Source organism: Vipera berus (assembly GCF_964194415.1).
Source record: "Vipera berus genome assembly, chromosome: 10".
NCBI lineage: Eukaryota > Metazoa > Chordata > Lepidosauria > Squamata > Viperidae > Vipera > Vipera berus.
In genome coordinates this window covers 9,680,150-9,692,349 of record NC_138213.1, presented here as the reverse complement: position 1 = coordinate 9,692,349, position 12,200 = coordinate 9,680,150, and the positions used below count along the sequence as shown (strand labels likewise).

At 42.6% G+C, this 12,200-nt stretch overlaps 1 protein-coding gene across 1 annotated transcript; it reads right to left on the bottom strand.

Annotated features, from left to right (window-relative positions):
• Positions 1-4,382: 4,382 nt before the first annotated feature.
• Positions 4,383-11,535, bottom strand: LOC308672927 (C-signal-like). The gene is made up of 6 exons (XM_081336223.1): positions 11,296-11,535; positions 11,030-11,084; positions 8,916-9,103; positions 7,457-7,615; positions 5,876-5,992; positions 4,383-4,591 (listed from the first exon to the last, which is right to left on the bottom strand). The coding sequence occupies exons 1-6, from the start codon at positions 11,440-11,442 to the stop codon at positions 4,472-4,474; spliced, it is 786 nt and encodes a 261-aa protein (XP_081192349.1). The 5' UTR covers positions 11,443-11,535; the 3' UTR covers positions 4,383-4,471.
• Positions 11,536-12,200: the final 665 nt, after the last annotated feature.

The following is a 12,200-nucleotide window of genomic DNA, read 5'->3' as shown; positions in this document are numbered from 1 at the left end:
GGCAATTTTTGGGGGGGGGGGCTGGCCTCAGGGTTAGAAGCCATTGGCTAGAAACCAGGGGGTGGTGAGTTCTAGTCCCGCCTTGGGCAAGAAAACCGGCTGGGTGACTTTGGACCAGCATAACTCAAAGCAGCGTAACTCAAGTCAGAAGGTTGTTGTGGGCAAAATAGCAGGAGGGAGGAGTAATAGCTAAGTTGCCCACCTCTATTAAATTAATAAAGGTGGGATAAAAAAACTCTAAAAACAAAGCTTGCCTTAGTGTTCTTGAATAGCTTTATTTTCCAACAATTGCAGAAAACATTGCCAAATAGGGATTATTTTTAGTGATTTTGGTTGCTCATAGGTATTCACGTGAATACGTGGATTCTGGCAAGGCTGTATGCTGTCGCCCTGCCTATTTAAAGTTCATTTCAGTAATGCAACTTAAAAGGGGAAACTAATACTGTATATGATATAGACTCATTACATGCAAAGCAAGATAGTTCAAGCTGTGATTTGTCATAATTGTGATGATTATGGTGTACAGCTCATGAAAACCCCAAATCCACAATCTCAGAAAATTAGAATATTACATGCAATCAATAAAACAAGAAGTGTACATAGAACAATATTGGACCTCTGAAAAGTATAAGCATGCATATGTACTCAGTACTTGGTTTGGGCCCCTTTTGCAGCAATTACTGCCTCAATGTGGCATGGCATGGAAGCTATCAGCCGGTGGCACTGCTGAGGTGTTATGGAAGACCAGGATGCTTCAATAACGGCCTTCTGCTCTTCTGCATTGTTCGGTCTCATATCTTTCTCTTGGCAATGCCCCATAGATTCTCTATGGGGTTCAGGTCAGGCGAGTTTGCTGGCCAATCAAGCACAGTAATCCCATGGTCATTGAACCAGGTTTTGGTGCTTTTGGCAGTGTGGGCAGGTGCCAAGTTCTGCTGGAAAATGAAGTCAGCATCCCCATAAAGCTCGTCTGTGGAAGGAAGCATGAAGTGCTCCAAAATCTCCTGGTAGACGGCTGCATTGTCCCTGGACTTAATGAAGCACAGTGGACCAACAACAGCAGATGACATGGCTCCCCAAATCAACACAGACTGTGGAAACTTCACACTGGACTTCAAGCATCTTCCAGTGTGTGTCTCTCCATTCTTCCTCCAGACTTTGGGTCCTTGGTTTCCAAATGAGATGCAAAAGTTGCTCTCATCAGAAAAGAGGACTTTGGACCACTGAACAACAGACCAGGTCTGTTTTTCTTTAGCCCAGGTAAGACGCTTGTTTGTTGTTCAGGAGCAGCTTGACAAAAGGAATACGACATTTGAAGCCCATGTCCAGGATCCGTCTGTGTGTGCTGGCTCTTGATGCACTGACTCCAGCCTCAGTCCACTCCTTGTGAAAGTCCCCAACACTTTTGAATGGCCTTTTCCTGACAATCCTCTCCAGGCTGCGGTCATCCCTGCTGCTTGTGCACCTTTTTCTTCCACACTTTTCCCTTCCACATAACTTTCTATTAATGTGCTTTGATACAGCACTTTGGGAACATCCAACTTCTTTTGCAATTACCTTTTGAGACTTTCCCTCCTTATGGAGGGTGTCAATGATGGTTTTCTGCACAACTATCAGGTCAGCAGTCTTCCCCATGATTGTGATTCCTACTGAACCTGACTGAGAGACCATTTAAAGGCTCAGGAAGCCTTTGCAGGTGTTATGGCTTAATTAGCTGATTAGAGTGGGACACTTTGAGCCTAGAATATTGCACCTTTTCACAATATTCTAATTTTCTGAGATTGTGGATTTGGGGTTTCATGAGCTGTACACCATAATCATCACAATTATGACAAATCACGGCTTGAACTATCTTGCTTTGCGTGTAATGAGTCTATCTCATATATTAGTTTCCCCTTTTAAGTTGCATTACTGAAATAAATGAACTTTTGCACGATATTCTAATTTTTCGAGTTTCACCTGTAAGTGCCCATAATCTCCTTTTTAAATTCCAGCTGCCTGTAGAATTTTTAGCTGGATCCCAAGCTTGGCCCAAGCAGATGGTCGTGAAAATGAAGAAGTGGCATATTTATATCATGTTCATTATATGTTACACGCTTCCAAATATATATTATCTCTGCACAGGAAGAGTTATGGCCCAAGCGGTGACTTGGTTTGTTTTAGCTTTTTGAATATGTCCCTTTTAAAAGCCAGTTTAAGCCAGTTAATGATATAGCACTTTTGTTTGATAAAGGGAGTCCTTCTCAAACAGGGAAACTTATGTGGTCACTATTCCACGTGATCTGTTCAGTTGCAGATATTCTAAATTTGAAAACATTTCTTAAGAAATGATTTAGAATCCTGATGTGAAAGGATTTTAAACCCCAAGCCCCCAGTTGTGTGAGTCCCTCTTTAAATTGCAGTCAACAATAGTTCATTCAAGGGCAAGTGATATTTGTTGCAAGTTAGGGCTGTAAATCTCTAGCTGGTCAGCTTTCTTGAGGGTAAACCACTAGTTTTGCACCAGAACAATAATTCACTTTCCGTTATCCAGAACAGATGATGGCTGGTCCTCAGGTACCATTCTTATATCCCCACCCCCCCACCCCCTAATACTATTTTATTTATTTTATTTATTAATTCAGTTTACAGATAGTCCTTGACTTACAAACACAATTGTAGCCCCAAATTTTTGTGGCTAAGCGAGTCGGTGGTTAAGTGAATTTTGCCCCATTTTACGACCTTTCTTGCCACAGTTGTTAAGTGAATCACTGCAATTGTTAAGCTAGTCGCAGGGAATCTGGCTTCCCCACTGATTTTTGCTTGTCAGAAGGTCTCAAAAGGGAATCACGTGACACTATGACCATCATAAATATGAATTAGATGCCAAGTATCCAAATGTAATGGACGCGGTGGCTCAGTGGGTTAGGACGCTGAGCTTGTTGATCAGAAGGTCGGCAGTTTGGCGGGTCAAATCCCGAGTGCCGTGTAACAAAGTGAGCGCCTGTTACTCATCCCAGCTTCTGCCAACCTGGCAGTTCGAAAGCACGTAAAAATACAAGTAGAAAAATAGGGACCACTACGGTGGGAAGGTAACAGCGTTCCGTGCCCCTTTGGCATCTAGTCATGCCGGCCACATGACCATGGAGACGTCCTTGGACAAGCGCTGGCTCTTCAGCTTTGAAACGGAGATGAGCACCGGCCCCTAGAGTTGGAAACGACTAGCACGCATGTGCGGGGGAACATTTACCTTTACCCTTTATCCAAATGTAAATCACAGGAAGATAGGATGCTGCAACAGTCGTAATCTGAAAAAACAGCCTTAAGTCACTTTTTTCAGTCCTGAAGTAACTTCAAACAGTCACTAAATGAATTGTTGTAAGTCAAGGGCTACCTGTATACACCACCCATCTCACTACCCAAAGTGACCCTAGGCGGCTTGCAATACAATAAAAGCAGAAATACAAAAACATTAACATTAACATTAACAGGAATTAATACGCACTCGTTACCTCCTGTATAGATTACTGCAATGCTCTCTACATGGGACTGCCCTTGAAGACCACCCGGAGGCTTCAGCTGGTGCAGCGTGCGGCCGCGCGGGTAGTGATGGGAGCACCCCGATACTCCCATATTACACCCCTCCTACGTGAGCTGCATTGGTTACTGGTTGTCCTCCGGGTGAGATTTAAGGTGCTGGTACTTACCTTTAAAGCCCTACATGGCTTAGGCCCGGGATACTTGCAGGACCATCTGCTGCCGGGAACGACTTCCCAACGCCCAGTGCGCTCACACAGAGAAGGCCTCTTCACGGTACCGTCGGCTAGACAATGTCGGCTGGCGACCCCCAGGGGGAGGGCCTTCTCTGTGGGAGCACCAGCCCTGTGGAACCAGCTCCCCCCTGAGCTTCGGATGGCCCCAGATCTCCGGTCCTTTCACCGCGGCCTCAAAACACTCCTTTTCCATCAGGCTGACCTGGACTGAGAGGGATTTTAATTATGTTTTTAATTTTTAGCTTTAATTTTTAACTTATTTTAATTTTAATTTTAATTTATTCTACAGGGGCCATTAATTTAATTTTCTTTTAACTTCTGTATTATTGTATGTTATTGTTAGCCACCCTGAGTCCTTCGGGAGATAGGGCGGCATATAAGTCATCATCATCATCATCATCATCATCATCATCATAATCAATCATTATCATCATCATCATCATTATTATTATTATTATTATTATTATTATTATTATTATTATTATTATTATTATTATTATTATTATTATATAAAACTAATCACCAGGTATACAACGTGGGACCTTCTCTCTTACTCCTCCAGCATAAAAGACCCCCAATGGGGCCCAAAACCAGTTGGCAAGAGTGAAGATTTTAATGCTTTAAGGAACGTTACAAATCAAAACTCTTTTATTGTGGCCAAGTCTTCAGAGCTCTTCAGGGCTTCTTCTTAAATGGCAGGCTAACTGAAAGTTGCTGGATTACCAAGGAAGATGTTTTCCATCCCAGTTCACAAAAGTGCCAGTTTCTTTCTCGGAGAAATGGGCAAGTGTTTTAAGAACTTCTTGTACACCATCCTCAACTGTAGTTGGGGCTTTCAACTAGAAACAAAGAAAAAAGAAAAGAAAAGAAGAATGAAATAGGCCAACAATTTCCCTAATTTATCTGCAAATTCCATTTTTTTTGTTTTGCATAATTTATTTTTACCTCCATTTCTCTTACTGTCAACAAAGGCAACCGATGTTGCAAAAGTTTAATTTGTTGTGAAATAACTTTCTTTTTCACTCTTTTTTCATTTTTATCTGGTGCAATTGCATACTTAATGGACTGTTCAACATCTTGTGTTAAAATAAAAATCTTAATTGAGTCTAATGAACAGAGAACAAAATGTATTGCCACAAAATATATTCCTAGCTACTGATTTAAAAAAAAAGAATTGAAGAAATATATGATATTTTTTTTGTAGGACTTTCTTGTCCTGTAATACTTTGTTGCTAAATTCATGACAAGAAAAGCAAGCAGTATTAAATGATCAAATGGCTTTCCTGATATCAAGGAAAGAATGTTATTTCATTAAATTGTTTTTGTTTTGTTTTTCTGATTCAACTGAGCTGCAAGACCAATCCCAAGACTTTTTTTCCTTGCTGTTAAAAAAACACACGTTTGAAAAGCCAGAAAGTGAATTAATGTAATAGCATGTTAACATAGCAGTGACATGTTTTTGCACTGACAATATACGAGACAGCCTTTTGTTTAAACTGCTTCGCTTTGAATCTTGAAGAGAGGGAAATTTTCAAAGCGACTATCTTGAGAAGATAAGATTAGCCGCACAGAAGGGGGAGTGTAATTTCATATGTAAAACTAATTGGTGAACGTGATTTATGACGTGTAATTAGGGGAGGGAGATTGTGCAGGATATGATGTATCAAGGGGAGGAGAGGTCAGATTCTGGCATCCCTCCATGAGTGCCGATGTTTCGTTTCATTACTAAGACTTTTAAGATAAATAATATGCCTGCAATTTGTTTGAATTGTCTCATTTATCGGAACCATGACAATCAGCTCATATACAGTAGATCGGGATCTCCAACCTTGGCAACTTTAAGACTTGTGGGCTTCAATTCCCAGAATTCCTCAGGCTGAGTTAAAATCCACAAATCTTAAAGTTGCCACGGTTGGAGATCCCTGCAGTGGATGCAATGGTGGGATTCAGCCGGTTCGCACCAGTTCGGCAGAACCAGTAGCTAATTTTTTGTTGCCCAGGCCCAGAACGGACTTCCAGAAGCAGCATCCACACAGAGAACTGGTTGTTCACCTATTTCAATCCCACCACTGAGTAGATGTATTAATTTCATGGGGAGAGAGATTCTGCTGCAAGCCACTTACGTTTCCATTTCCTCTTCCCATATCTGTCTGCAGCCATCCAGGGTGCAATGCAACACACAGGATCTCGTCTTTGGAATATTGCAGGGACTGGCATCGGCTGAGCATGTTTAGAGCAGCCTAGAAGAGGTGCATTGTAGAAACAGGAAAATGAGTGGCACAGCCTAGTCCTGCAAAGAATATTTGTAGGTTGTGCTGCAGCTGCCAATCCTAGGTTGCATTAACAGAGGGGTAGAATCAAGATCAGGCGAAGGGTTAGTACCACTTTATGATGCCTTGGTAAGGCCACACTTGGGATGCAGCTAGTCCTCGACTTACAATTCTTTTGGAGAATAGGCTGAACCCCTCTTCTTTGTGACAGCTTCTTAGATATTGGAACACCGCTATCATGTCACTACTAGTCCTTTTTATCAGAGTAGAATAGAATAGAGCTGGAAGGGACCTTGGAGGTCTTCTAGTCCAGCCCCCCACTCAAGCAGGAGAACCTATACCATCTCAGACAAGTGACTGTCTAGCCTCTTCTTAAAAACCTCCAGTGATGGAGCGCCCGCAATTTTTGGAGGCAAGCCGTTCCACTGGTTGATTGTCTTCTCTGTCAGGAAGTTTCTCTTTAATTCCAGATTGCTTCTCTTTTTGATCAGTTTCCAACCTGTGTTTCACAAGAACCCAGTACATAACACAACCATTGTTTCTTATCTTGCCCTCTAGTGCTTTGGAGAATAATTTGACCCCCTCTTCTCTGCAGCAGCCTCTCAAATACTGGAAGACTGCTATCATGTCTCCCCTATTCCTTCTTTTCTTTAGACTAACCAAACCCTAAGTCCTGCAACCATTCTTCTTATGTTTTAACTTCCAGTCCCCTGATCATCTTTGTTGCTCTTCTCTGCATTCTTTCTAGAGCCTCAACATCTTTTTGGTGACCAAAACTGGATGCCATACAGGTAGTCCTCGATTTACGACCACAGTTGAGCCCCAAATTTCTGTTGTTAAGTGAGACATTTGGGTAAGGGAGTTTTGCCCCATTTCTCAACCTTTCTTCTTTTTTTTGCCACATTTGTTAAGTGAATCACTGCTGATGTTAAGTTAGGAACACGGTTGCTAAGTGAACCCGGCTTCCCCATTGATCAGAAGGTGGCAAAATATGATCACATGATCCCGGGACACTGCAACCATCATGAGTGTGAGCCAGTTGCCAAGCGCCTGAATTTTGATCATGGGACCCTGGAGATGCTGCAACGGTTGTTAAGTGTGATAAATGGTCATAAGTCACTTTGTTAATGCCATTGTAACTTTGTCACTAAACGACTGTTGTAAGTTGAGGACTACCTGTATTCAATCCAATCCAATTCTAATGCCCGTCATGGCATGGGGTTAGGTTATTTTGTGACCATCTTTGTCCACTTGTTTCTGCCTTGATGCTAGCTATGGCAGTATAAGCCAGGCTCCATCTGTTGAGCAGCGGCATGGGTAAATTCTTAACGCTTTCTGAAATATGAAATAATAATACTATATGAAACATGAAATAAGCCTGAAATGTGGGCTTATGGTTTGACAATAGAGGCAGCGAGCGAGTCTTCTCCAAACCTTGCTGCAGCGATAGTTGGGGATTTGTCCGTTATCCCATTCCAGAACATTGGTGATGGAGCCGCAGTCACGGGAAAAGTTAACAATTGCAGCTTTGCTGCAGCTCATTCCTTTCAAGACACTTTCCTGGGATGCCTTCTTCAGCAAAGGTAGAAAGACCTGAAAAAGAAGAGGCAAACAATTAAAAACAGTGGCACGCTATTGCCGGATATGGAAAACTCACTCTGGGAATCTGCAGATGATAGTCCGGAAATTATTCATCAAAGGCTGTCTTGTACTTTTATAAGTCAGAGCTGAAGAAGCTTCTTTTGGATGAGAAGCAAAACGCCTTCCAAGAAAAACAAGAAAGGCCGGTTGCCTCGTGTAAAAGCACCTTTGGGTCATGTCAGATTTTTCAGTGCTGCTGTAACCTTGAACGCTCACTAAATGATCTGTTTTAAGTCCAGGACTTCCTGCATTAGGGACATTCTGAGTTCTGGATTGGAGAGATCTATTGTTTTGGACATTCTTTTATTTTAGGTCTTTTTTTTTTGAAGGACTAATTAGACATGATGTTGTGACAGATTTGAGTTTTAATATACTCCCTATGAGGCTGACTGGTTAGAGTGAATTGAAATCCATTCAGGACTCGGTCAGTTTTGGTCCAATTCTGCCCCTTCAGCATTAGCTGCTTTGGTCAACTGACCCTTTTCTGATGTTCCCATGTTACAGTGACTCCTTCTCCACCCTGTTCAGCATATTGTGGATCTGGGCAATACTTTTGTCCAGGGCAGAAGAAATGCCTACTCCTAAAGTCACTATCCTCATACCCATTAGCAAGCTCTAGTATAAGTCCATCTAGCCACCAAATATTAAGGACATTCGAACAAAGGTAAAGGTAATGGTTTCCCCCCTCCGGTGGTGTCAGGATCTAGAGCGCGGTGCTCATCTCTGTTTTTTAGGCAAAGGAGCCAACGTTATCCCAAGACACTTCCATGGTCATGCAGCTTGCATGACTGTATGCTGAGGCACACAGAATGCTGCTATCTTCCCACCAAAATGGTACCTGTTTATCTACTTGCATTTGCAAGCTATCAAACTGCTAGGTTGGCAGGAGCTGGGGCAAGTGACAAGAGCTCACCCCGTCATGAGGCGCACGTGGTGATATACCAAAAGCCCAGTACATAACACCCACCACCTCAACTGCTGAGCCATCGTGGACCGAGAATAAAGCGAAAGAGCCGTGGTGGCACAGTGGTTAAAATGCAGTATTGCAGCAAACTCTGCCACTGCCAGGAGTTCGACCCCGACCGGCTCAATATTGACTCAGCCTTCCATTCTTTGGTAAAATGAGGACCCAGATTGTCGGGGGACAATATGCTGACACTGTAAACTGGTTAGAGAGTGCTATAAAGCACTGTGAGGTGGTATATAAGGGCTATTGCTAAGTAAGACCTAGTCAAAAGGAGAGATCTCCTACCTGGCCCATCACCATGGGACCAATGACATTGGTATTGTACACCTCTGACATGTTTTCTGGTGTCTCTGATTCCAGACTGGATGCCTTTACTATTCCAGCATTGTTGAACAACAGATTCAACCCAGCTCCGTGTAGACGTTCGGTAATTGTGGCTGCAGCAGCTTTGATGCTGGATGGATCAGAAGTGTCTGAAACAGAGATGAGAAAGATTTGGTAAGTGATGCAAATCCCTAGCCAGGATAATAACACAGCTGTTACCCAACAAGACACCTAACTGCATTTTTTTATATACAGTATTAGAGTTCTACATATATTATAAACGCTTTTCTCAACCTCACGGGGGAGGTTTCAGCAATCCCAGTTTAAGGCTGGATCATTTGCACTTCCCAAGAAGATGCCATAATTTTCAGAATTGCAAGATATAGTTGCAAAATACAGAGCTGGAGAATCATAGCAATAGTTTTTGGGGACTTTTCTAAAAAAAAGCATTCTATACTTTCAAAAAGGATGCTTTGATTGAAGAACTACAGAATGTTCACTTCACTGCATTTCTCATTCTCTCTCTTATTTTATTTTATTTTAATTTTTTTTTGCATTCAGGCTTACTGAAATATGTCTTTGTTAAGGTGTTTGAGAAAACGAATTGTGGTTGAAGATGTTGCAAATTTCTTATAACCCAGCACGAAGGACCAAAGGACCAACCCAGCATTCTAAAACTAGACATTACAAACAAAAGCATGATTGTTATCGTTTCAATTTAAAAAAAAATACAATTACACAATTATATACACACCCTGAGATCCTTTGTCCTCCACATTCCTTATTCAGTGGCTTATTTTTTAAAAAATGTTATTATCTAGCTTAAAATCTCAGAATGACAGAGAACAAATAAATTGCTTCATTTTTACAGCTTGTTTAGCAGAAATAGATCTGGACTATTGCACCCTTAGGGAGAGAAAGTGTATGAATGAAGGGAGAAAACCAGAGCAATAGACCTATGGAGCAGGCGAAACAAATCCCTGCAGTAAATACAAGACAGATGTGCCTTGAGATGTCTACAAATAGTCCCTGACTTACCACAGGTTCATTTAGTGACCGATCAACGTTACACTGAAAAAAGTGACGTGCGGCCCGTTTTCGCACTTACAACCGTAGTAGCATCCCCCATGGTCGCATGATCAAAATTCAGACGCTTGGCAACTGACTGACTCATATTTATGACAGTTGCAATGTCCCGGGGACCGGTGTTCATTTATTTGCGACTTTCTGACAAGCAAAGTCAATGGGGAGGCCAGATTCATTTAACAACAGTTTGACTAATTTAACAGTTTGTTTGTTTGTTTGTTTGTTTATTTATTTATTTATTTATTTATTTATTTATTTATTTTAATTCCATTTATATCCCGCCCTTCTCCGAAGACTCAGGGCGGCTTACAAGCTTAGCAGTAGCCTTCATTCTATGTATATGCCTGCTTATTAGGGCTTTCACACACACCCCAAGTTGCAGTGATTTGGGGCAAAGTCACTTAACAATCCTTAGCCACAGAAATTTTGGGCTCAGCTGTGGGCTGCCCATCCTTCCAGCTCACAAAAGGGGCCCCCATATTTTATTTATTTTATTTATTTATTTTTGGGACTTATATGCCACCCTATCTCCCAAAGGACTCAGGGCGGCTAACAACAATAAAAACAACAATACAAAAGTTAAAAGAAATTAAACAAACAGCCCCAAAATAAATTAACTAAACAATTAAAAATTAAAACATTTTAAAAAACCCGTCGTCAATCCAGGTCAGCCTGATGAAAAAAGAAAGTTTTGAGGTCACAGCGAAAGGACCGGAGATCCGGGGGCCATCTGGAGCTCAAGGGGGAGTTGGTTCCACAGGGCTGGCGCTCCCACAGAGAAGCCCCATGCACGTCGGCTCTTAGCCCATAAGAACTGGGGGGTGGGGGGCAACCAGCGATCATCCAGACGCTGCTAAGCCACCAGTGGGTGCCTCACAAACTCAGAAGGAAGGACAATATTAATCAATGCTGAGAATTAGGAGCCGGCAATAGCTGAAGGGCTGTAATGCTGCCAGGTTGGAAAGCCAGGGCAGGAACTAGGAACTCACCAAGCTGGATGATCTCTATTCGGTCCTTGTGTTGGGCAGCCAGGTCCTTCAAGCTCTGAAAGATACAAATGTGAGCAGCTTTGGAGGCTGTTTTGAGGTTGGTGAAGAAGGTGAGGCTGAGCAGAAAGGAAAGCAGGAGGCAGGAGTTAAGTTATTTGCAGTAGGAAAGAGACTGTTTGCAAGAGATTCCCACCTCAAGCCCTTTCCCGCTCTGCCTGTCATTAGAGCAAAGTTACTAATCCCAGTTGATTCCTTCCAGGGCTCACCTTTGCACGGGGTCCCTCTGGGTCACGGCAAGTGGCAAAGATCCGTTCTGGGGGGTTGCTTTTCCCCACCAGTTGCTTCACCAGCTCCAGGCCGATGCCCCGATTAGATCCCGTCACCAGGACACTGCGTGGATTCAGCACTTCCATCTGGTTTGGTAGTTGGACTCCAAGGGGAAAAGTTATGCAGCTTGAATTCAATGAATCAGGTTTATGTCTCCTTCATCTGCTTTGGCTTCCAGAAACTGTTTCTCTTCTCTCCAGTTCTGCTGCCTATATTGGGTAACTGCCCACACCCACTATGCAAAGGAAGGAAAATGGTTTCAAAAAATGCTGTTGCTTAGCGAGGGAGCAGATTGGAGAGGACTGTGTGTGTGTGTGTGTGTGTGTGTGTGTGTGTGTGTGTGTGTGTGTGTGTTTGTGTGTGTGTGTGTGTGTTTGTTTATGTGTGTGTGTTGGAAGGAAGGGAGGGAGGGAGGAAGGAAGGAAGGAAGAAAGAAAGAAGAGAGAAAAAATGGAAGGAAAGAAGGAAGGAAGGAAAAAGAAGAAAGAAAGGAAAGTGTTATGTATTAAGGTTTAAGGGAACACCTAAGCACTTGTATAACAGTCACTACCAGTATGCATTTGAACTGTAACCGTTTTGGCGGGAGTCAATTATGGCAGGAGATTTAGTTTCAATCTGATTGGTTGGCTGTTTGCTCAGAAAGGTATATAAAGAGTGCAAGTAGCCCTTAAACCCTCAGTTCAGTTATGGTCACCAAATAAGCCCACTGAGCCTTGGTGGAGCAGTGGGCTAATGCCTCCTTAAGTAACACCAGCTGCCTGCAATTAGTGCAGGTTCGAGTCCCACCAGGCTCAAGGTTGACTCAGCCTTCCATCCTTCCGGGGTAGGTAAAATGAGGACCCAG